The following is a 25,409-nucleotide window of genomic DNA, read 5'->3' as shown; positions in this document are numbered from 1 at the left end:
ACATTACCTTCATGTATGATAATACCACAACGATCATCCCAGTGTACTGCACATTAAAAATATCCCTCTCTTACAAGGTCAACACTGGGACATCCCAGGAGAAGAATCATGAGATGTGAATGGATTGTGACTTGCTGGAAGAGGGGACCCCTGGGTAGGGCTGTCAACTCAAAGGACACAAAGCTCACACGATGAGCCCCACCTAATTCACTGACTCATCTCCAAGCACCGGGTCATTCTCCCCTCTCCTGTGCGTGTGCTGAACCTCCACTACAAGTCTTCATTGCCTTTGTTTTCTGATTTGCTAAACGCATTCCAAGCTATCCACTGTACACTGTTGTCAGGTTGAAAGGCTCCAAGGATGAATGTTATTCCCACACTAGAAATCTCTGTCACACATTTACCCGGGAACTGAGACAGCAGCTGCAATAAATGAGGTTTTATTCAGATGGGACAAGGACAAGTTTAAATCCCCACCGGAGCTGCTGCTCAAAGTCGCCTCCGTTTCCCCGGTCAGTTTCCCAAACTTCAGGAAAGTCCTGTTCCTGCAGAAATATTTGGATTGTCTGTGAGAGACGTCAATCAGAGAGCCCACCCACTCTGCCCATTCTCTCCTCTTCCTCTACCACAGCTGCTTCACTTCCTGTAGGGACTCCAAACCAAGTCAGGAGATGGTGAGTGAAGGAGCAGAATTTAGAAGAATTACATTGCACAATATCCACACTAATGTTCAGGCAGTCTGACTATCCTGTGGGCAGTCAGGTGTGCAAATGTCCCTTAAGCTGTGTGAGAAGATCCAGCTCAGAGACCTGTTTACTCGGTGCTTTGTGCTGAGCTGTTTGATTGGCTGTGTGTTGGATATTGAGTGTTTATTGGAAGCATTTCCCTTCTGATTTACAGGCTGAGTTTTGTTGATGGGTCATTACTGAATATGAGAAGGTGAGGTGTAATTATCTGGGAGGCGTAGAGTGTCTGAGGAATTTTTAACAATTCATTTATGGGATGTGGGCATCGCTGACTAGGCCAGCATTTATTGCACATCCCTAATTGCTCTTGAGAAGGTGGTGGTGAGATGTCTTCCTAAACTGCTGCAGTCCCTGTGGTGTAGGAACATCCACAGTGCTATTGGGGTGGGTGTTCCAGGACTTTGACCTGGTGACAGTGAAAGAACAGTGATGTTTCCAAAACAGAATGTTAAGTGATTGAGAAGAGAACTTCCAGTTGGCGATGTTACCATGTGCCTGCTGTGCTTGTTCATCTAGATGGTAGAAGCTGTAGGTTTGGAAGGTGCTGTCTAAGGAGCCTTGGTGAGTTCCTGCAGTGCATCTTGAAGATAGTTCAAAGTGCCAACATTGAAATTCATTTAACATAGTTTTACCCACTGATTTAGTCTATCGATGTCTCTTTGTGATTTGATATTTTCATGGACATTGTTTACATGGCCACCCATCTTGTGTTGTCAGTAAATTTGGAGGTGTGGTTTTCTTTCCTGCCACATAAACCGTTAATGAATATGGATATTTGCAGGACACCACGAGTCATGCACTGTCAGAGGAGCAGCACTGAGGGAGTGCTGCACAGTTGAAGGTAGTCCTGCCCAATTGGAGAAGCAGCAAATTGTTTTGTAATGTCCCACATCCACGATACAGTCATAGATTTTAATTTTCTAATAGTTTCAAAGCATGAAGAGGAAGCCCTGCACCCCACCCCCCGCCCCTGTGGGATTGGGTTGGTAGAGTGATTCTCATACTGTGGATAAGCTGTCAATGTTTTTCTGACTTCTTTCACAGTCAATCAGTGACAATCCGAGAGCTCACCTAGAATACCTATTCTCTTCTCCTTTTCTTCCTCAGCTTGTTAATTTCCTGTAGGGACTGAAAACCAAATGAGAAGATGGCAAATGAATGAGCATAACTGATACAGATTGTATCCCATGATGTCCACACTATTGTTCATGACCAAATATCCAGTATGAAAGAATATTCCTGTGATGTAACATCTCTGGATAGTGTACTAGTGATTGAGGGAATGGGCAATTGAGTCTAACGGTAACAGCTCTGATTAGGGGAACTGCTGAGTTCTTGATAGTATCAGAACTTTTCAGTTGTTGTTGCAGATGTTTCCCCAGAGTGGTGAGTGTTTCATTATACTCCTGATTTGAGCTTTCTAGACAGTAGGGTGGTCTGGAGGGGAGTTCTTCCAGCACCTCATAGAGTCATAGATGTTTACAGCATGGGAACAGCCCAGCTTGTCCATGTCACCCAGTTTCTGTCACTAAGCTAGTCCCACTTACCTGCATTTGGCACATATCCCTCTATACCCACCCTGCCCATGTAACTGTTAACTGCTTTTTAAAAGACAAAATTGTACCTGCCTCCATCACTGCCCCTGGCTCACCAGATGCTCACCACCCTGTGTGTGTGAAGAAATGTATCCTCTGGTCTCATTTGTATCCCCTCTCACCTTAAACCTATGCCCTGTAGTTCTAGATTCCTCTACCTTTGGGAAAAGATGTCGAATAGTTCCCTTATCTATGCTCCTCATTATTTTAAAGACCTCTATAAGATCACCCCTAAGCCTCCTACGCTCCAAGGAAAAAGCCCCAGACTATTCTTGTAACGCAGACCGATTATCCCTCGTTATTTATGGCTGAAGACTCTTTAGAATTGTGACTTTCACACTTGTGGTGGGCTTCAATATGGTTGAGAACGGAGGTGTTCATGGAGCTGCTACATCCTGTTACTTCGAAAATTCTTCAGGGATGTAACTTGGAGAGTTGATGAGGGGCAGGCAGTGGATATGGTTTATTTGAACTTTCAGAAGGCTTTTGACAAGGTCCCACATAAGAAATTAGTGTGTAAAATTAAAGTGTATGGGATTGGGGTAGTGCATTGAGATGGGTAGAAAACTGGTTGGCAGACAAGAAACAAAGAATATGAATAAACGGGTCATTTTCCAAGTGACAGGCAGTGACTAGTGGGGTTCCATAGGGATCAGTACTAGGACCCCAGCTATTCACAATGTATATTAATTTAGGTGAGGGAACTAAACAGGGCCGATGCAGGAAGGATTTTCTCAATGGCGTGAAATTCAGAACCAGGAGTCACAGTGTGAGACTATGAGGTAGACCTCATCTAGGACTGAGCAGTTGTAGCAGATTCCTTTCCCTGAAGGACAATGTTTGGAAGTCTAGGAGATATACAAGTTTTCATGTTTGCATTTTAAATAATATTCTGCAAATTCAAAAAGGTAATAAATTAAATTTCATAGCATGGAGATGAGGTGAATAATGTGAATAACCTTTAAGGAGAAATTAGATAAGCACATGAGGGAGAAATGAACAGAAGAATATGATGATAGGTGAGATGAAAAGGGATGAGAGGAGATTTGTGTGAAAAATAAACACCAACAATGGACCAATGGGGCCGAATGGCCTGTTTCTGCTCTGTAATTCTATATATGTAACTTTCCATATTTAGATTTGAACTCTCAATCTCCGAATTGTTAATCCAGCACCAGAGCAATTCAGTTGCTGACCTGGAGACACATTTATTGAAATATCTTCTTTAAAGATTTTACCTGAAGGCCTCAGCCTCTCCCAAAAGCCTGGGTTTGGATTTGATTGTTTTGCCCAGTGCTGTGTCTGAGAGCTGAATTTGGGATGTGCAGTCTGAGTGAGTGCAATGTATCTAATTTCCCAGGATAACCCAGAAGCCTTCAATCAGCTGCACTGAGGCAATACTTTCCTTAGCTTCCAGCACCCCCTGCCCAGTGTGTTTTCTTGAAAAAACTGGGGAAAACAAGGGGAGAAATTTCAAAATCTCCATGAATTAACATTTATTCCGAGCCCTTTTTTATATTAAACACATTCCCTAGTTTTCATCAGCACAATTTAAGCTCACAGTGAATTGTTTTACACTACACCTGATTGTCTTTTCCATTGCTCTCATAGTGCCTGGGAAGATGGGGGTCTAGGTGGGGGAAAGAAAGTAGCCACGTTGTCTGCTCCTGCTCACTATCCAGTGTTGCTGCGTGAAACAGAGGGTGTGTGACAGTCATATCAGCAAGTAGAAAAGATTTGCAACTGATCCCCACACAGAAGAATAGCAGACTGGCACTCGCTGTGAAACAGTCTCTAACTGAGGAGTCAGCCCCTTTAGCGAGAGAAGAGGGAATTGGAGAAAATCATGTTTCTTTTTCCTGTTTTACAGAAGGATTGCCTTGCAGAAGGACCGTGCAGTCTGATGTGCAGAGAATACAGAGAGGATAGAGACCTCCGATAGACCCTGAGCATCACCTAAGGAACAACTGCATAACTGCAGAAGAGACACAGTCAGACCTTCCATCAGAATCAACCTTTCTGAAGGTTTGGCTGTGGGCGATCGGTCAGGTTGAGGCTGGAAAGAAGTGTGAGTGGGGTCCAAGTGTGGTGAGAGCTTCAATCATTCATCGAGCCTCATGAACCACTCACCCATTCCTACAGGTGAGGGGCTGTTCAAGTGTGAGGAGGACTCCATAACCTTGCAAGATCTCTGAGCGTGCAAGGTGCATCTGGTTTTCCACCTCCAACACGAGACCAGCTACATGGAAGGGAAACCATTTAAATGTGATGTATGCAATCAAGCCTTTGCACAGTCATCGACGCTCAGGAATCACCGACGCATCCACATTGAGGAGAAGCCGTTCAAGTGTGAGGTGTGTAACAAGGGCTTTACAGACTCATCATCCCTGTTGAAACACTGGCGTGTTCACACCGGTGAAAAGCCATTCACGTGCGAGGTGTGCAACAAATCATTCTCTGACTCATCGTATCTCCGTGAACACAAGCGCATTCACACAGGGGAGAAACCGTTCACATGTGAGGTGTGCAACAAATCATTCTTGTGGTCATCAGCCCTCGGTGTACATCAACGCACTCACACAGGAGAGAGACCCTTCACTTGCGAGGTGTGTGAGAAATCATTCTCTCAGTTAACGACGCTCTGCAGACACCAACGCATTCACACAGGGGAAAAACCGTTCACATGCGAAAAGTGTGACAAGTCATTCTCGCAGTCATCCGACCTCCACCGACACCAGCGCATTCACACTGGGGAGAAGCCGTTCAAGTGTGAGCTTTGCAACAAGGGCTTTGCGCAGTCATCAACCCTGCTGAAACATTGGCGTGTTCACACTGGGGAAAAGCCATTCACATGTGAGGTGTGCAACAAATCATTTATGTGGCCATCGGCCCTCTGTGTACATCAACGCACGCACACTGGGGAGAAACCATTCACGTGCAAGGTCTGCAATAAATCATTCCTGTGGTCGTCAGCCCTCCGTGCACACCAACGGATTCACACTGGAGAGAAACCGTTCATGTGTGAGGTGTGCGACAAATCATTCTCTGTGTCATTGGACCTTCGCAGACACCGATGCATTCACGCTGGGGAGAAACCATTCAAGTGCGAAGTTTGTGATAAATCCTTCTTGTGGTCATCAGCCCTCCGCAAACACAAACGCCTTCACACCGGGGAGAAACCGTTCACGTGCGAAGTGTGTGACAAATCATTCTCGGACTCATCATCTCTCCACGTACACCGACGCATTCATACAGGGGAGAAACCATTCGCATGCAAGGTGTGTGAAAAATCATTCTTGTGGTCGTCAGCACTCCGCAAACATCAACAAATTCACACAGGGCAGAAACCATTCAGATGCGAGGTGTGTGACAAATCATTCTCTGACGCATGGTCTCTCCGCGCACATCAACGCATTCACACAGGGGAGAAACCGTTCAAGTGTGAGGTGTGTGACAGACTATTCTTGCGGTCACGGGCTCTCCGCGAACATCAATTAATTCACACAGGTGAGAAACCATTCACATGCAAAGTGTGCAACAAATCATTCATGCAGTCATCAACCCTCCATGCACACCAGCGCATTCACACTGGGGAGAAACCGTTCAAGTGCAAGGTGTGCAACAGAGCATTCATTAAGTCATCGAACCTCCGTGTACACCAACGCACTCACACAGGCGAGAAACCATTCACGTGTCAGGTGTGTGAGAAATCATTCTCGAGGTCCTCGTACCTCATGCTTCATCAGAGGACTCACACGGGGGAGAAACCATTCACGTGCAAGGTGTGTGACAAATCGTTCTCAGTGTCCTCGGCCTTCCGCGTACACCAGCGCATTCACACAGGGGAAAAGCCATTCAAATGTAAGGTCTGCAACAAAACATTCTCAAACTCATCGAACCTGAGTGTACACCAATACGTTCACACAGGCGAGAAGCCATTCAAGTGTGAGATGTGTGACAAATCATTCCCACGTTCAACAAAACTCCTGCGCCATCAGAGGATCCACACAGGAGAGTAACCATTCAAATGGGTGGCACGGTAGCACAGTGGTTAGCACTGTTGCTTCACAGTGCCAGGGTCCTAGGTTCGATCCCCGGCTTGAGTCACTGTCTACATGGAATCTGCATGTTCTCCCTGTGTTTGTGTGGATTTCCTCCGGTTTTCTCCCACAAGTCCCGAAAGACATGCTGTTAGGTAATTTGGACATTCTGAATTCTCCCTCTGTGTACCCGAACAGGCGCTGGAATGTGGCGACTCGGGGCTTTTCACAGTAACTTCATTGCAGTGTTAATGTAAGCCTACTTGTGACAATAAAGATTTTTTTTATAAAGTGTAAAGTTTGAGATAAAGTTTTTGTGACATCTTCTACGTTCCTGGGCACCATCGGGTTCACTCTTCAGGTGTAATATTTATGACAAGGCTTTCATCCACTCCTCTGATCTGGTGCCAATCAGGTGTGAGGTTGTGACAGGACTTTCACACAGTCAGCGCATGGTCCATCAAAGCAATCACACAGGAGACAGCTTATTGATGTGAGTTCTGTTTTAAAAAAAAAAAGCCTTTGCAATTTTCAGACCTGGAACATCAGTGAACCAAAAGGGAACACAAACCCTCCAGTATGGTGTGTGCCAGGATTCTTTCACCTACTCTTGCTTCTGTTACACAAAGAGTTGTCTGTGTTGTTTATCCTTCAATGCTCACACAGGGGAGCTGTCCTTCCAAAGTACCGTCTGTCTCAGCATTATCTTGTCTCCAACCTCTCCCACTATCAGTCCACGTTTCAAGAAGGCCAATTTAATCTTTAATCATCGTCAAACATAAAGAAAACATCACTCTGTAAAGAAGCTGCTGCTTATGCACAGATGTCACGGTGTCTCTGGGAGGACAGGAAGTAGGGATTCAAGACGATGTGTGTCAGAATTTTCCCTGCTCTGTACAAGAGGGAAACACCTCAATAGTTTCCACAGCATGATTTATCTCCCTTCTTGAAGATAGTTACTATGATCATATTCCTGAAGTCGAGGGCTGTCTCCAGCAAGTCTGGGTGTCGTCCTCTTGAAAATGAAAAATGAAATAAAATTGCTTATTGTCACAAGTAGGCTTCAATTAAGTTACTATGAAAAGCCCCTAGTCGCCACATTCCGGCGCCTGTTCGGGGAGGCTGGTACGGGAATTAAACCGTGCTGCTGGCCTGCCTTGGTCTGCTTTCAAAGCCAGCTCTTTAGCCCTGTGCTAAACCAGCCCCTGCAGAGGCCTGAAGTCAAACTGTATAATTCCCACCTCTATTAGACCTTCCAAAATGTATTACCTCACATTTGTCTGGATTAAACTCCATCTGCCATTTCACCTCTAAGTTTCCAGCCGATCTGTATCCTCTGACAACCCTCTTTACTATCTGGAACTCCACCAACCTTTGTGGCATCTGCAAACTTACTAATCAGACCAGCTACATTTTCTTCCAAATCATTTATATACTACGAACAGCAAAGATCCCAGCACTGATTCCTGCGGAACACTAGTCACAGCCTTCCAATCAGAAAAGCACCCTTTCACCGATACCCTCTGTCTTCTATGGCCGAAACAGTTCTGTGTCCATCTTGCCAGCTCACCTCTGATCCTGCGTGACTTCACCTTCTGTACCAGTCTGCCATGGAGGACCTTGTGAAAGGCTTTACTGAAGATCATGTAGACAACATCTTGACTAATTTAGCGGGCCTTGCCTTCAGCAGGCTCTCTCTCCACTACTCAGTAATCTCTCTTCCTCCCTCCCCGAAAGCCCAGCAGACATACTGGTGTTCAGACCTCAGGCTGCATGAAACCTGTTTGCTGCAGTCTCCTACGTCACTCGTGAGTCTATCAGAAGCAAATGCAAGAGCCTTTGGAGAAGCATCTCATTAGAGAAACTTTCACTTATCTCTATTTTAAATAATGAGTCTGAGAGCTGAATGGAAAGGCATGGCAGGCCAGATTGTAGCCCTTGGACCATACATTGGGCAAGTCTGGCCTAAACAGAGCTCTGCACAGCTGAGACATTAAATTCCATAAGGACACAGAGAAGTTGGGGAAAGTTTTGAGTTATCATTTCTCTTCAGAATGGTCCTGGTGTAGTGAGCAGTTCTGACAGGAAAGCAGGACCACTGGTGTTTGATGTGGTCCAGTCAGATCTGGCAATGGATGGCTGAACCAGTTGCATACCACATACACTCAAATCTTCACTTCTTGGACTTCAACAGCAGGGAGGTTGACCATTAACGAATAAATATGGATATGAGGAAGTGATTAAACCAGATTGACTGCAACAGAAACATTGTGAATAGAGGGTCAAAGTGCAGAGAGTTGGGAATTAGAAAGCAACTGTCCAACTCATCTGGGCAAAGTTGTCTTCCAAGAATGGAAAGTTAATGGTCCATAGACCCATGTGATCATTGGATCTCTGTAACCATTGGTGGGTTTGTATGATGGTAACGAGCTCCATCCTGTGTCACTAATTTTCGGTGTCATTTCTGACCATCATTGGGAATTGGGAGCCAGACAAAAACACGGAGATTTTAAAGAAACTTCTGTGTGTAGTATTCTGAGAGAGTTTCCCCTGATGTGAGTGTGGGTGTGTTAGTAAAGTGAGTCAGCTCTCAGAAGTGGGTATTGGGTAGAATCGGACCCTGCTTTCTCTGGCGATGTGAATTATAGACATCCTCTTCAGGTGACTGGTGTTTGACTGATACCATGGGTGATGTTTGCACTCCTTACTGGGAGGGCTACTATCCGGAGTATGGTGAGGGAATGGGGGTGAGTCTCTCCAGACCTGAGTTTATCAGCCTGTCAAAGCTTGATGTATTTACCATTGTGATATGTTCACTTTACACTCTTCGAAAATTCATTTCATGTTCTAAGAAAGATCTTAAGTCATTTTCAAATGCATTGTTGCTTTAGTTTTGTGTCAGCTGAATAGATTTGTCTTTATTTTATCAATCTTCTGCATTCGAGCATAAGAATTAGGAGCTGGGTTAGGTAATTCAGCTCCTCGATCCACCATTTAATACGATCATGGCTGATCTCCTCTCCGCCTCAACTTCACTTTCCTGCTAGTCCTCCATAACCCTTCAACCCATTACTAATTAAAAATCTGTCTATCTCCTTAAATTTACTCGACCCAGCATTCATCACACTCTGGGGTAACGAATTCCACAGATTGATGACCCTTTGAGAGACGTTTTAAATCTTTGTTTTAAATCTGCTGCACCCTATCCTAAAACCATGACCTCTCATTCTAGATTGCCCCACAAGAGGAAGCTTCTGCTCTTTGTCTACTTTGTCAATCCTCTTTTTCATCTTGCATACCTCAATTAAATCTCCTCTCATTCTTCTAAACTCTAGAGAGCATAGTCCGAAACTACTCAATCTCTCTTCATAATGGGCAGCACAATAGCATGGTGAAGCACTATGGCTTCACAATGCCAGGGTCCCAGGTTCATTCCCGGCTTGGGTCACTGTCTGTGCAGAGTCTGCACTTTCTCCCCGTGTCTGCGTGGGTTTCCTCTGGGTGCTCCGGTTTCCTCCCACAAGTGCTGAAAGACGTACTATTAGGTAATTTGAACATTCTGAATTTCCCCCACTGTGTACCCGAACAGGCGCCGGAATGTGGCGACGAGGGGCTTTTCACAGTAACTTCATTGCAGTGTTAATGTAAGCCTACTTATGACAATAACGATTATTAAAAAAGAAAATAAGATCAACCCCTCATCTCTGGAATCAATCTAGTGAACTTCCTCTGAACTGCCTCCAATGCAACTGCATCCCTACTCAAATTAGGGGCAGCATGGTGGTTAGCACAATTGCTTCACAGCTCCAAGGTCCCAGGTTCGATTCCGGCTTGGCTCACTGTCTGTGCGGAGTCTGCACATCCTCCCCGTGTGTGCGTGGGTTTCCTCCGGGTGCTCCGGTTTCCTCCCACAGTCCAAAGATGTGCAGGTTAGGTGGATTGGCCATGATAAATTGCCCTTAGTGTCCAAAATTGCCCTTAGTGTTGGGTGGGGTTGCTGTGTTATGGGGATAGGGTGGAGGTGTTGACCTTGGGTGGGGTGCTCTTTCCAAGAGCTGGTGCAGACTCGATGGGCCGAATGGTCTCCTTCTGCACTGTAAATTCTATGATAATAAGGGGACCAAAACTGTACACAGTACTCCAGTTACAGTCTCACCAATGCCTTGTACGATTGCAGCAACGCTCCCCTACTTTTGTACTCCATTCCTTTAGCTATAAAGACCAAAATTCCATTTGCCTTCCTTATTACCTGCTGTATCTGCAGTTTTCTGCCATTCATGCACGAGGACACCCAGATCCCTCTGCATTAGAGCAACTTTGAAGTTTCTTAAATATAGATTTATCGATCATAACAAATTATTTATGTTAACCGGACTACCTAATTTTTCAGCATATCTGTTTCTATTAATTGAAACATTCTGGAGCCTACCATAAGTACTGTACACAATATATCAACATCAATGTCACTGGGCTGATATACTTTCTCCATCCATGGGTGAGACTTTCCAGTTCACCTGAAGTATAAAGTTTCCTTCGGAAGAAAAAAACAAAGACTTGTAGTTATAGATCATCTCTCAAACTCAGCATGTCCAAAAGCACTTTTACAGCCAATTAAAACTTCAGGAAGAATGGTCACTGTTGTAATGTAAGCAAACGTTGCAGCTAATTTGCGCACAGCAAAAACTCACAAATCACACATGGCAATGACCAATTATACCATTTTTGTGATGTTGATTGCAGGATCCATATTGACCAGGACATCAGTGATAGCTCCCACGTTCTTCCACGTCAAACTGGCATGGAATTTTATCCTTTCGTTTGGGAGGGCAGACCCCTCAATGTCAGCAAAACTAAAGAGCTGGTCATTGACTTCAGAAAGCAAAGTATTGTGCACACCCCTGTCTGCATCAATTGTGCCGAGGTGCAGATGGTTGATAAGCTTCAAATTCCTAGCTCTGCACATCACCAACAATCTGTCCTGGAACATCCATGTCGACGCTACGACCAAGAAAGCACAGCAGCTCAGGAAACTTAAGGAAATTCAGCATTTCCACGTTGGCTCTTATCGATTTTACAGATGCACCATAGGAAGCATCCTATTTGGCTGCAACACAGCTTGGTATGGCAACTGTTCGCCCAAGACCGTAAGAAACTACGAGAGTCGTGAACACAGCCCATTCCATCACGTGGACCCACCTCCCATCCATTGACTGTGTCAACACCTCCCTCTGCCTTGGGAAAGTGGACAGCATAATCAAAGACCCCTACCGGGTTATTCTCTCTTCCAACTTCATCCATCGGGCAGGAGATACAAAAGTCTGAGAACATGCACGAACAGATTCAAAAACCGCCTCTTCCCCGCTGTAACCAGACTCCTGAATGATCCTCTTATGGACTGAACTGATTTCTTCACACATCTTCTCTACTGAGTAGTACTGCACTTAATATGCTCACCTGTTGCCTGTGTTTATGTATTTACATTGTGTATTTATGTATGTCCTATGTTTTTTTTCATGTATGGAATGATCTTTCTGGACTGTACACAGAATAATACTTTTCACTGTACCTCGGTACACGTGACAATAAAACAAATCCAATCCGATCCCTCAGTACTGCATTGGAGTATCAGCCTCAGTACTCCAGACTCTGGACTAAGACCTCAACCTACAATCTTCTGACTCAGAGACAAGAGTGCTAACTAAGCCACAGCTGACTAATACGCAGGGGGCGGTTTCTCCATTTCCATAGCCACACGTTTCTTAGCCGCGCACCATTCATTGGCAGTGGGATTCTATCCTCCCACCACTTGTCAATGGGATTTCACATTGAAACCACCCTACCCCACTGCAAAACCAAGGGTGCAATGCCAGCGGGAAAAGTGAATTCCGATGACTGGAGAATTCCAGCCAATATTTTTGTTGTATTAGATTCAGTTTTTAAGGGGCTTAAATCCCAAGACTATGTACAGAATGCTTCAGCAGCCTGCATGTTTGATTTGATTTAAAGTGGTAACTGGTTCGAGCTGCAGGTGTCAGTGTTGTCTTTGTAATGTGCTTGGGTTCCTGAAGCTGTGAAAGTCCCTGGTGTCAGCTAGAATGGATCTCTTAAGGGATTGTCTTCAATCAGAACTGCTGATTAACCATTCTGCTTTCAGTCACTCATGAAAGTTCGATTGTTCAGGCACTGTTCTAACAGTCTGTCAGGAAAGAAGCCAAGGAATAACCCACTGTTCCTCAGGAAGCTCAGTGTTAACTTTAGTGAGGAAATCGAGGGGGATTTCATAGAGTGAGGAATTGTTTCGTAGAGCAATAGGTTATAGAGCCAATCAGGAAGCAGACTTTTTGATTTTGTATTATGTAACGAAGAAGGGTTGATGAATAGTCTTGTCATTAAGGATCCTTTTGGAGGGGGGGGGGAAGAAGGGTTGATAAATAGTTTTGGCGTTAAAGATCCGCTTGGAAGGGATGATCACAGCATGCTAGAATTTTAAATTCAGATTGTGCGAGAACAAAGAACAAAGAAAAGTACAGCACAGGAACAGGCCCTTCGGCCCTCCAAACCTGCGCCCACCATGCTGCCAGTCTAAACTAAAATCTTTCACACTTCCGGGGTCCATATCCCTCTATTCCTATCCTATTCATGTATTTGTCAAGATGCCCCTTAAACGTCACTATCGATCCTGCTTCCACCACCTCCTCCGGCAGTGAGTTCCAGGCACCCACTACCCTCTGTGTAAAAAAACCTGTCTCGTACATCTCTAAACCTTGCTCCTCGCACCTTAAACCTATGCCCCCGAGTAATTGACCCATCTACCCTGGGAAAAAGTCTCTGACTATCCAGCAAGGTGGATAATGGGGAACCCGTGGATGTGTATATCTGGACTTCCAGAAGGCGTTTGACAACGTGTCACATAAAAGATTAATCCAGAAAGATCACAGGGGATTGAGGGTAGCGTTCTAGATTGGATTGAGGATTGGCCGACTGACAGAAAATGGGGTCGGGATAAATGGGTCCTCCTCTGGCTGGCGAACGGTATCTAGCGAGGTGCTGCAGGGGTCAGTCCACGGACCTCAACTGTTTACAATCTACAAAAATGATCTGCAAGCAGGGACAGAGTGTAACATAGCAAAATTTGCGGATGATACTAAAATAGGTGGGAAAGCAGGCAGTGAAGAGGAAGGCCAGGATTCTCCACCGGCATGATTCTCCATTATGCCAGCACCCGGGGGTTTCCCAATGGCGTGGGGCTGCCCCACAATGGGAAACCCTATTGGCCGGCTGGCGTAACGGAGAATCCCGCCGGCCGGTCGGGGCAGAAATGTGGTGTGGCGGGGCGGAGAATCCCGCCCAAAGAGTTTACAGATGGACAGATAGACCAGGAGAATGGACCAAAATTTGGCAGATGGAGTTAATGTGGATAAGTGTGAGGTTATCTATTTTGGCCCAGAAAGACAAATTATTATTCAAAAGGAAAGCAGATTTAAAATGCGACTGAGCAGAGGGATATTGGCGTATTTGTTCATGAATCACAGAAAGTCAGTATGCAAGTACAGCATGGAATTAAAAAGGCAAATGGAATTTTATTATTTATTGCAAAAGGACTGGAGTATAAAAGTAGATAAGTGTTGTTGCAATTGTGTAGGGTGGTGGTGAGACCACATCTGGAGTATTGTGTCCAATTTTGGTCTCCTTAATTGAGGAAGAATGTGGTGGCATTGGAGGAGGTTCAGAGGTTCATCCCATTGCAAGCTACACAGATGGAATTTCACATCGGCCCTGAATCCTCCCTGACACCCCATCCCACGATCTGAGCTGCCTCACAGAAATATCCTTTGACCACGGCACAGAGGGTATTCCTATATGGACTGCTGTTGCACACCCTTCACCTCCTTGCCAGGCATGCTCTGATAATGATAATCTTTATTATTGTCACAAGAAGGCTTATATTAACACTACAATGAAGTTACTGTGAAAATCCCCTAGTCGCCACACTCCGGTGCCTGTTTGGGTACACTGAGGGAGAATTCAGAATGTCCAATTCACCTAACAGCACGTCTTCCGGGGCTTGTGGCAGGAAACCGGAGCACCCGGAGGAAACCCACGCAAGCACAGGGAGAACGAGCAGACTCCGCAAAGACAGCGACCCAAGCCAGGAATTGAACCTAGGACCCTGGCACTGTGAAGCAACAGTGCTAACCACTGTGCTACCGGGCTGCCCAACATGCCTTATTGCCGGCAAGTGGTGGAGGTCCCAGTAGGGAGCTCCTCCCCCTTGCCTTTGGGGATCATGAGTCAAGGGTGTTTCATGCACTGGTCCCAAAGATTGGTAGGCCTGCACCTTTTGCGACCTTGTGGAGTCCATGAACTTTGCATATTTAAGTTGCCTGAGGTTCCACATTCTTTTTAGTTTTCTGAAAAATGTGGTTACGTTTTAGACCATAGACCATAAGACATAGGAGCAGAATTAGGCCACTTGGCCCATCGAGTCTGCCCACCATTCAATCATGGCTGATATTTTTCTCATCCCCATTCTCCTGCCTTCTCCCCATAACCCCTGATCCCCTTATTAATCAAGAACCTATCTATCTCTGTCTTAAAGACACTCAGTGAATTGGCCTCCACAGCCTTCTGGGGCAAAGAGTTCCACAGATTCACTACCCTCTGGCTGACAAAATTCCTTCTCATCTCTGTTTTAAAGGTGTGGTGATCCACTGTAATATGAGATGTAAGGTAGGACCTGCACTACAGGTTCGCCGGTAGCTCCTGCCGGCTGGCTCCGCGCACAGAGAACTGTATAAATATGCATGACCTCCAGTGCCCCGCCATTTCGCCAGCTGCAGCAGGAGGCCACAAATCTGACTGTAATAAAGCCACAGTTGTACCCAACTTTAGTCTTTGTGCCATTGATCGTGCATCAATTTATTACAGTCAGATTTTCCACAGAATGCATATCAGAATTAAGCCCGATCGCCTGCAGCTGGATCCGCACTCGCCCGGCGCCAGAAAAGACTTTACTCACTGGCTAGCATGTTTTAAGGCCTACGTCAAGGCTGCGGACCCCGAGCCAACGGAGGCTCAGAAGATAAACGTCCTGTACTCCAGATTGAGCTCTAGCGTGTTCCCGTTGATCAAAGATGCCACGAATTACACAAAAGCAATGGAAATCCTTAAGGAACACTTCCCGCAGAAGGCAAACACGCTCTTCGCCGGGCATGTACTCGCCACCCGCTCGCAACTACCTGGTGAGTCCATCGAAGACTTCTGGCGGGCCCAAATTCCACTCGTCCGGGACTGTGACTATCAGGCCGTTACGGCCGCCGAACACGCGAATGTCCTCATGCGCGATGCCTTCGTGACGGGGATTGCGTTGGACCGCTTCTGAGTACAATTATTGGAAGGGGCCACGCTCGAACTGGTGGAGACAAAAACCTTGGCACTCTCCATGACGGTCGCATCCCGTAACGTGCAATCATAACCCTCCCACCACGCTGCCCACCCTTCTACTTCTTCCTGCCCCTCCTGGACCCCGCCGACAACCTCCTCAGCTGGGGCCCTGCCTTCCCAATACGCCTGCGCTGCACGCCGAACCGCGCACCCCGGGGGTCCCCGCTGCTACTTCTGCGGTCAGCAGAAGCACCCCCTACAACACAGCCCGGCCCGCACTGCAGTTTGTAAAGCCTGCAGTAAAAAGGGCCACTTCGTGGCTGTGTGCCAGGCCCGCGCAGTCGCTGCGATCGCGCTCGCTATCGCCCCCTCCCCCATGCCAGACGCACAATGGGAGCCGCCATCTTCTCCTCGCGGGTCCATGTGCGACCAATGGGCGCCGCCATCTTGTCCTCCTTCGGCCATGGGTGCCGCCATCTTGTCCCGACCCCGCATGTGCACACCAGGGGCGCCGCCACCTTGTCCCCCACAGGGTCTCCGGACATCCCGACTCGGAACCGCACACGCTCGCCACCCGAAGCATCCGATGGCTATGCGCAGCTCGCTTCAATGACGTTGGACCAATCTCGCCCGCACAACCTGGCCACCGCATCGACGACGGTTAAAATCAACGGCCACGCGACCTCGTGCCTGCTGGACTCCGGGAGCACCGAAAGCTTCATTCACCCAGATACGGTAAGGCGCTGCTCCCTCACGGTCCACCCTGAAATTCAAAGGATCTCCCTAGCATCCGGATCCCATTCCGTCCCGATCCGAGGCTTTTGTACAATCACCCTTATGGTCCAGGGCGTAGAATTTAGTAACTTCCGCCTTTATGTCCTTCCTAATCTCTGTGCTGCACTCCTGTTGGGCCTGGACTTCCAGTGCAACCACCAGAGCCTCACCCTCAAATTCGGCGGGCCCTTACCCCCCTTACCGTTTGCGGCCTCGCGACCCTCAAGGTCGATCCCCCCTCCCTTTTTGCCAATCTAACTGCGGATTGCAAGCCCGTTGCCACTAAGAGCAGATGGTACAGCACCCAGGACAAGACCTTCATCAGGTCCGAAGTCCTGCGGCTGCTTAAGGAGGGTATTATCGAGGCCAGCAACAGCCCCTGGAGAGCCCAAGTGGTAGTGGTTAAAACTGGGGAGAAACACAGCATGGTCGTGGACTACAGCCAGACCATCAATCGGTACACGCAGCTTGACGCGTACCCCCTCCCACGCATATCTGATATGGTCAATCAGATTGTGCAGTACCGGGTCTTCTCAACAATTGACCTGAAATCCGCCTACCACCAGCTCCCCATCCGGACGTCGGACCGGCCATACACTGCCTTCGAGGTGGACGGTCTTCTCTACCTCTTCCTTAGGGTCCCTTTCAGTGTCACAAATGGGGTCTCAGTCTTCCAAAGAGATGGACCGAATGGTCGCCCAGTACGGTTTGCGGGCCACCTTTACGTACTTATATAATGTCACCATCTGCGGCCATGACCAGCAGGACCACAATGCCAACCTCGATAAATTCCTCCGCACTGCCACTCTTCTCAACCTGACCTACAACAAAGTGAAGTGTGTGTTCAGCACTACCCGGTTAGCCATTCTCAGTTATATAGTCCAAAACGGACTTCTCGGGCCCGACCCCGACCGCATGCGCCCCCTCATGGAACTTCCCCTCCCCAACTGCCCCAAGGCCCTCAAACGCCGCCTGGGGTTCTTTTTCTACTACGCTCAGTGGGTCCCAAACTATGCGGAGAAGGCCCGCCCACTCATACAGTCCACCCAATTCCCCCTTGCGGCCGAGGCATAACATGCTTTCGCCCGCATCAGAGCAGACATCGCCAAGGCCAGGATGCGTGCAGTGGACGAGCCTTTCCAAGTAGAAAGCGACGCTTCAGGCGTCGCCCTTGCCGCCACTCTAAACCAGGCAGGCAGACCCGTGGCATTCTTTTCCCGCACCCTTCATGCCTCGGAAATTCGACACTCATCAGTCGAAAAGGAGGCCCAAGCTATCATTGAAGCTGTGCGGCATTGGAGGCATTACCTTATCGGTAAGAGATTCACTCTCCTTACAGACCAACGGTCGGTAGCCTTCATGTTCAATAACACACAGCGGGGTAAGATCAAAAATGATAAAATCTTGCGGTGGAGAATCGAGCTCTCCACCTATAATTAAGGGATCTTGTATCGCCCCGGTAAACTCAACGAGCCCCCAGATGCCCTCTCCCGAGGTACATGTGCCAGCGCACAAGTGGACCAACTCTGGGCCCTACACGACATCCTTTGTCACCCGGGGGTCACTCAATTGTACCATCTGGTCAAAGCTCGCAATCTGTCCTACTCCGTCGAGGAAGTAAGGACAGTCACCAGGGACTGACAGGTCTGTGCGGAGTGCAAGCCGCACTTCTACCAGCCAGACCGTGCACACCTGTAAGGCTTCCCGCCCCTTTGAACGCCTCAGCGTGGATTGCAAAGGGCCCCTCCCCTCCACCGACCGTAACACGTACATTCTCAGTGTGGTCGATGAGTACTCCAGAATCCCCTTCGCCATCCCATGCCCCGATATGACGTCTGCCACCGTCATCAAGGCCCTCAGCACCATCTTCGCTCTGTTCGGTTTCCCTGCCTACATCCACAGTGACAGGGGATCCTCATTCATGAGCGATGAGGTGCGTCAGTTCCTGCTCAGCAGGGGTATAGCCTCCAGCAGGATGACCAGCTACAACCCCCGGGGAAACGGGCAAGTAGAACGGGAGAATGGGATGGTTTGGAGGGCCGTCCAGCTGGCCCTACGATCCAGGAACCTCCCAGCCTCTCGCTGGCAGGAGGTCCTCCCTGACGCTCTACACTCCGTCCGGTCACTATTGTGCACCGCCACTAATAACACACCCCACGAACGTGTCTTTACCTTCCCCAGGAAGTCCACATCCGGGGTGTCGCTCCCGACTTGGCTCGCTGCTCCAGGACCGGTCCTTCTCCGTAGGCACGTCCGACTCCACAAGGCGGACCCCTTGGTGGACAGGGTTCACCTGCTCCACGCCAACCCTCAATATGCCTACGTCGAGTTCCCTGACAGCCGCCAAGATAGTCTCACTCAGGGACCTGGCACCGTCAGGTTCCACCCCAACACACACCCCGACCAATGCGCCCCCCCATCACCCACTGCGCCGTCAATATTGACCCCACCAGAGCACCCCCACCCCCTCCCAATTTCCGCACAAGAGGACGAAGAGGACTTCTGCACGCTCCCAAAGTTCCCCGATGACTGGCCAGCATCAGCACCGCCACCATCGTCATCGGTGCCACTTCCACCACCGCCAGCATCGACTTCGCCGCCACCGTTACGCCACTCCCAATGAAGCACCAAAGCACCGGACCGGCTGAACCTTTGACAGACTCCGGACCGTCAACATGGACTTTTCTTTCCCTACCACTGTACATAATTGCACTAATTGTATATAGTTTCATGTCACCCCCGCCGGACTCATTTTTAACAGGGGGTGAATGTGGTGAACCACTGTAATAGATGTAAGGTAGGACCTGCACTACAGGTTCGCCGGTAGCGCCTGCCGGCTGGCTCTGCCCACGGAGAACTGTATAAATATGCATGATCCCCAGTGCCCTGCCATTTCACCAGCTGCAGCAGGAGGACTGTAATAAAGCCACAGTTGTACCCAACTTTAGTCTTTGTGCAATTGATTGTGCAGCAAAAGGATCATCCCTTTATTCTGAGATGGTGTCCTGTTTTGTTGCACTTCAACCTTTTACTCCTGATTACCTAGTTCGGAGGTGGGCAGGGAGAGAGGAGGACGTCCACTTGTGCTTCTCCTGGCTCTTGCCAAGGCGGCCAGTCATAGGTCCAGGCAGCAAGTGTTCAAGGGGGTCATCTGCATTTCTTTCACCACTGTGCTGTCAGATCTTGGCAAGGGAGCACATGGTGTCCACCTCTGTTGGGAGGCCTTTTGTGGTCGGTGGGTAACGAAGGGGCAGCGATGCATAGGAGACCCCCAGAGCCACACTTTAAAGTTTAATAAGTTTCCTTTGAGATTTTTGAGGTTTGTTACAGACAGGAGGGGGATTAATTTAAACCGACCCAATTTCTCCTCTTCCTACTTGTCTGTAAACAGAAAGGTATTTTTATTTCCCCTTTATAAAGATTTTCCCAAATCTTTAAATTTGGAGTGTTACAATCCTCTGTGAAAAGCTTACATAGCAAACTCGAGATAAGATTAAATAAAAGGGTTGGTTTATTACAAATTACACAGCAAACATGGGGGACGGGTCGGCAGTGTTCCTGCTGCCAGGAGCTGGGTTTTGCAGGTGCGCACCTCCAATTCCAGTCCTCCAGCCCCGCCCGCAGCCGCTGTGGCTCTCGCGCTTTGACTTGTTTGAACTCCCGAACGCCGCACGCGCGGCCTAACTGCCAGCAGCACGAGACACCGCGGGATGGGCATCATTGGATCGCAAACATCAGTTGCTGACCTGGGTTACGTGACGGCCGGTCTCCACGGCGCATGCGCAAATCCAGGGGCCGAGCCGGAAAGCTCCGTCCTGCTCTCCGTGATTGGCTGCCCAGAGGGATTGACGTGTTACTTGTGGGCGGCTGTTCTCTGAGGGACGTCAATCAGAGAGTCCACCCATTCTGCCCATCCCCCTGCACAGCACCTCAGCTGCTGCACTTCCTGCAGGGTCAGAAAACCAACTGAGACGGTGAGTGAAGGAGAACAGTCTCTGCAATTCCTGACCAGATAGGGGATCACTAGTTTTCAGAGACCTAGCCTTCGTCCACTTCCCCAGTGATGATTAACATGGTGAAGTCCTCATTCATCAGTTGGGCGGGGAGTGGTAGTTTTCCATGAACTTGTTTGACCTGAAGCCATGAGACTCCATGGAGTCAATATTGAGGAATTCCCCACCTGCCAGTGTGATGGGACATTCCCAGGAATGGTGAGGGCGAAGTCTGGGTTGTTTCCAGATTAATACCATTCAGTGAGTATCACTGATACTTGACCAGGACAGCTCACCTCACTTGGGTACTTGTATCGAACCTTGGTAAGTGAGACTTCACAGATTTCACTGGGCTGAGATCACCTTAATCTTATTCTGACACAAAGCCAGGAATGTCCAGATCTGTCTGACTTTCCTCTTATTATCAGACTTTGTAGCGATTGTTCATCATTGTTTCCTGGACCACTTCAGAGTGCAGTTCAGAGTCAACCCTGTGTGGGACTGGAGTCGCATGTAGACCAGACCAGGCAGTTGGTGCAGGTTCCCTTCCCTCAAGAACAATATTTAGGTTTTTGGAACAACCTGAAAGTTTTCATTTCATTCTATCCCAAAATTTCTAAAATGTATTAAATTCAGCTTCATAACATGGAGTGTTTGAGGTGAATAACATTGATGTTTTCAAGGGCAAAAGGTAAGCGCATGAGGAAGAAAGGAACAGAAGGATATGCTGAGAGGATGAGAATAAGAGGACGGAGAGGGGGCTTGTGTGAAGCATCAACACCAGCATGGAGCAATTCGGCCGAATGGCCTGATTCTACTTCATAATTCTATGTATATAACTTTCCGTTGTTGGATTTGAACTCTCAATCTCTGGATTGTTGATCCAGCATCATAGATACCCATGATTGAGGTTTTATAGATTTTACCCAAATACCTCAGCCTTTCCCAAAGGTCTGGGCTTGGATTTGATAGTTTTCCCCAGTGCTGTGTGTGAGAGCTGAATTTGGGATGTGCAGTCTGAGTGAGTGCAGTGTATCTAATTTCCCATGATAAACCAGAACCCTTCAATCAGCTGCACTGAAGAAATATTTTCCTTTGTTCTCAAATAATTTTGGAAAACAAAGGGAGAAATTTCAAATCTCCATTGAATTAACATTTCTCTTGAATTGATAGCCTGTTTTACACTCTACCTAACCATCTTTTCCATTGCCTTCAAGATGGAGGCTGGGCGAAGTAAATAAAGTAGCCACGTTGTCTGCTCCTGGTCACTATCCAGTGCCCTGCAGTCAGTGAGGAAAAAGAAAGGACTATCAGGGGAATAGCAGAATGGCACTTATTCTGGAACAGTCTCTAACTGAGGAGTCAGCTCCTTCAACAAAGGAGGAGAGGGAGTTAGAAGAAATCATGTTTCCTTTTCCTATTTTTCAGAAGGATTGCACCATACTACACCGGGGAATACAGAGAGGATAGACACCGCATATAGATCTTGACCATCACCCAAGGAAGAACTGCACTCCAGTCCCTTCACAGCATTGCTCAACACAGAGAGGGTCAGGCAGTGAAACCATCACCTGGAAATCACTTTGGTTAGGGGAGCTTTGACATGTCATCAGATCTGAAGCTGGTCAGGGGTGTGGAACCTTCCATCAGAATCAGCTTTTCCGAAGTTTTGGTTGTGGGCGATCGGTGAGGGTGAGGCTGGAGGAAATGTGGACTTCAAGTGTGGTGAGAGGTTCAATCATTCATTGAGTCTCATAAAACGATCAACCTTCGCTGCAGGTGAGAGGCTGTTCACATGTGAGGGATGTGAGATTTAATAAGCAAGATGCATCTGTTGGAGAACTGTTGACGCGAGAGCAACCAAATGGAAGTGAAACCATTCAAGTGTGAAGTTTGTGATAAAACATTTGTGACGTCCATGAGGCTCCTAATACATCAGCGGATTCACACAGGAGAAAAACCCTTCAAGTGTGGGATTTGTGAAATGGTTTTCACCCAATCCTCCCATCTTCTCTCACACCAGAGGATTCACACAGGGGAGAAATCCTTCATGTGCCAGGTGTGCAATAAGTCATTTGCGCAGTTATCGACCCTCCGTGTACACCAACGCATTCACACAGGGGAGAAACCATTTATTTGCAAGGTGTGCAGTAAATCATTCTCACAGTCATCAAATCTCCATGCACACCAACGCATTCACACTGGGAAGAAGCCATACCTATGTGAGGTGTGCAATGCATCATTCTCATACCCATCAAACCTCCGCAAACACCAACACCTTCACACTGGGAAAAAACCATTCAAGTGTGAGGTGTGTGACCGAGCCTTCGCAATGTTAGCAACTCTTGTGACTCACCAACACATTCACACTGGGGAGAAGCCATTCAAGTGCGAGGTGTGCAACAAATCATTTTCGCAGTCGTGGACTCTCCTGGTACACCAACGCATTCACACTGGAGAGAAGCCATTCATGTGCGAGGTGTGCAACAAGTCATTCACACGGTCTTCGACTCTTCTCCAACACCACCGCATTCACACCGGGGAGAAGCCATTCATGTGTGGTGTGTGCAACAAATCATTCTTGCGGTCATCAACTCTCCTTGAACACCAACGCATTCATACCAGGGAGAATCCATTCATGTGTGACGTGTGCGATAAATCATTCTCACGGTCATCGACCCTCGTTGTACACCAACGCATTCATACTGGGGAGAAACCATTCACGTGCGAGGTGTGTGATAAATCATTCTCCGACTCATCAAACCTCCGGAAACACCAACGTGTCCACACAGAACAGAAACCATTCATGTATTAGGTATGCAACAATCCTTCTCGAGGTCATCAAAACTATTGTTCCATCAATGTATCCACACAGGAATAACTCTTCAAGTGCAAGATTTGCGATAAAGCTTTAATCACATCTATAACCGTCCTGGAGCTCCAGGTCATACAGGGGAGAAACTTTTAAGTGTGATGTTGGTAACAAGGCTCCCATGCACTCCTGTGATCTCCTGAAGTACCAGTAGATCCACACTGTTGAGAAACTATTCAGGTGTGAGGTGTGTGACAAGGCTTTCACACAATCAACTTATCTTCTGGTCCATCAACTCACATGCACAGGGGAGAAACCACATCAATGTGAGTTCTGTAATAAAGCCTTCACACAGTTGTCAGATCTCTTGGAATATCAGTGAACCCACATGGAAGAAAAACCCTTCCAGTGTGACATGTGTCAGGATTGTTTCACCTACTCCTCCTCTCTCACCAAACACCAACATCTCCGCACGGACTTGGAGCCGGCACATCTGCTTCCCTTGCACCGAATGTTGTCTGTGTTGTTTACCCTCTGGTGCTTGCACAGGGGAGCTGTACTTCCAAAGCACTTGAAGGAAATCAACTATTTTCTGATAGGCAAAAGGCTATTTTAATGTAAATATTAAAGCCCAGTCTTTAATACCTATTTTAAAATAAGGATTTCAGTATTCATAAACTTAGGTCATGACACAACACATAACTTAAACAGAGGTTCAAAGCCTGACACATCCACAAACTAATTGGAGATTAAAAACAAGATTTTTACTGACAATATGAACGGACTAATGAACAGATTTCAAAGTTAGTTTCGTATTAAGAAATGAGCTGTACCAGTAATCAAGATCAAGGTCGAAATAAGCACCATAGCAAATGAAGACACCATTGTTCAGAATATGGATAAAGTAAAGTCAGCAGAAAACCAGCAAAAACCAGTCTTGATTACAGCACAAAATCACATTCCATAGCATACACAAATATTCAAACATGAAACATTTAAAACTTATGTTGCACTTTGAGGATTGACAGTTAACCATCGAATCAAATGTATTTGAAACTCACCCAAACCAATTAGGATGACATAGTGGTGTAGACAGATGGCTCAGACTGATAACATTCTCCTTAAACCTGAGGGTCCGCACAGCCATTTTCTATCCAGGATCACTCTGTACTTTGATCTAACTACTTGCTGTCCTTATTTTCATATTTTCACTTTTCCACTCTAACTTCGTGCGTGCTGTTTTGCCATAAGCAAGAATCCATTTCTGTATTATTTTGAAAGTTAAATTGTTTTATAAATTACTTCTCTTTAAGTCTTTTGCTAGCAAGACTTTATTGAGAATAGATTTAAGTTTCTCTCAATTGTAATCAAGTAGAGGCAATAAAAGATTCTTAATTGCATCTGAGAAGTGTAACTCAAATTTCTACTGAGTTTTAGTGTTGCAAGACTTCACTTGAACTGCATGGTAGATCGGTGCAGCACTGTCTGGCTCAGCAGTATCTGTCTCCAACCTCTTCAACCATCAGTCCAATTGTTTCAAGAAAGCCAATTGAACCTTTACCCTAATCGCCAAACGGCAAAGTACATCTGTATGTATCGAAGCTCCTGGATAAACTCAGCATCCTTTCAGTGCAGCATCAGGTACAAGTCACTCACTGACTCTCATTCTGATAAAGAAGGCAATCAGATTCTGAATAGAATGGTCTTTGCTTCTGCTCTACCAGCACAAGCACCCAGGGAAGGAGCCATTCCTGGGATAGTAATGGAGGGACTTCAATTAGCTTTAGTAGAATCAGCCAGGAAGCCTGTTCTTCAGCTGAATTTGGGAAGGGCAGGATGTGTCTCGGCTGTGACAATCTTCGTTGTCTCACAACATTCACTGTCTGGGTCTACACCTGAATGGCCACTCGAACAGAGCACTGGAGGACAATCAATATTCACAGTCTGTACTCCAGGTCAGTACCTTGAGGATTAGAGAGAATGTGAGATGATAAAGAGGATTTCAACTTTTCAAAAGCAACTTGCTTTTCTACATCACCTGTAACATAGCAAAACATCACAAGGTG

The 25,409-nt window shown here is 47.1% G+C and overlaps 1 protein-coding gene across 3 annotated transcripts; it reads left to right on the top strand.

Moving 5' to 3' along the window:
- The first annotated feature begins 514 nt into the window (after positions 1–514).
- LOC140390206 (uncharacterized) lies at positions 515–24,743 on the top strand. 3 transcript variants are annotated; one of them, XM_072475169.1, is made up of 3 exons: positions 515–674; positions 4,212–5,848; positions 11,122–11,983. In XM_072475169.1, exons 2-3 carry the CDS (start codon positions 4,585–4,587, stop codon positions 11,589–11,591), a joined length of 1,734 nt encoding a protein of 577 aa, XP_072331270.1. In that variant the 5' UTR covers positions 515–674; positions 4,212–4,584; the 3' UTR covers positions 11,592–11,983. The 3 variants fall into 3 exon arrangements, with proteins under 3 accessions (XP_072331270.1, XP_072331272.1, XP_072331273.1); XM_072475171.1 differs by having other exon boundaries at positions 4,212–5,619; positions 11,122–11,264; XM_072475172.1 differs by lacking the exon at positions 11,122–11,983 and adding an exon at positions 22,389–24,743 and having other exon boundaries at positions 517–674; positions 4,212–6,356.
- The last annotated feature ends 666 nt before the right edge of the window (positions 24,744–25,409 follow it).

This window comes from Scyliorhinus torazame, chromosome 14, assembly GCF_047496885.1.
Source record: "Scyliorhinus torazame isolate Kashiwa2021f chromosome 14, sScyTor2.1, whole genome shotgun sequence".
Lineage (NCBI taxonomy): Eukaryota > Metazoa > Chordata > Chondrichthyes > Carcharhiniformes > Scyliorhinidae > Scyliorhinus > Scyliorhinus torazame.
This window is presented reverse-complemented; position numbering and strand designations above follow the sequence as displayed.

What these genes read in the sequence shown, in the direction of transcription:
- LOC140390206 (XM_072475172.1), top strand. Translation starts at nt 4,585, where the DNA reads ATGGAAGGGAAACCATTTAAATGTGATGTATGCAATCAAGCCTTTGCA. An exon ending in CAGAGGATCCACACAGGAGA is followed by an intron (nt 6,357 to 22,388) that starts GTAACCATTCAA and finishes TTGACGCGAGAG; the next exon opens with CAACCAAATGGAAGTGAAAC.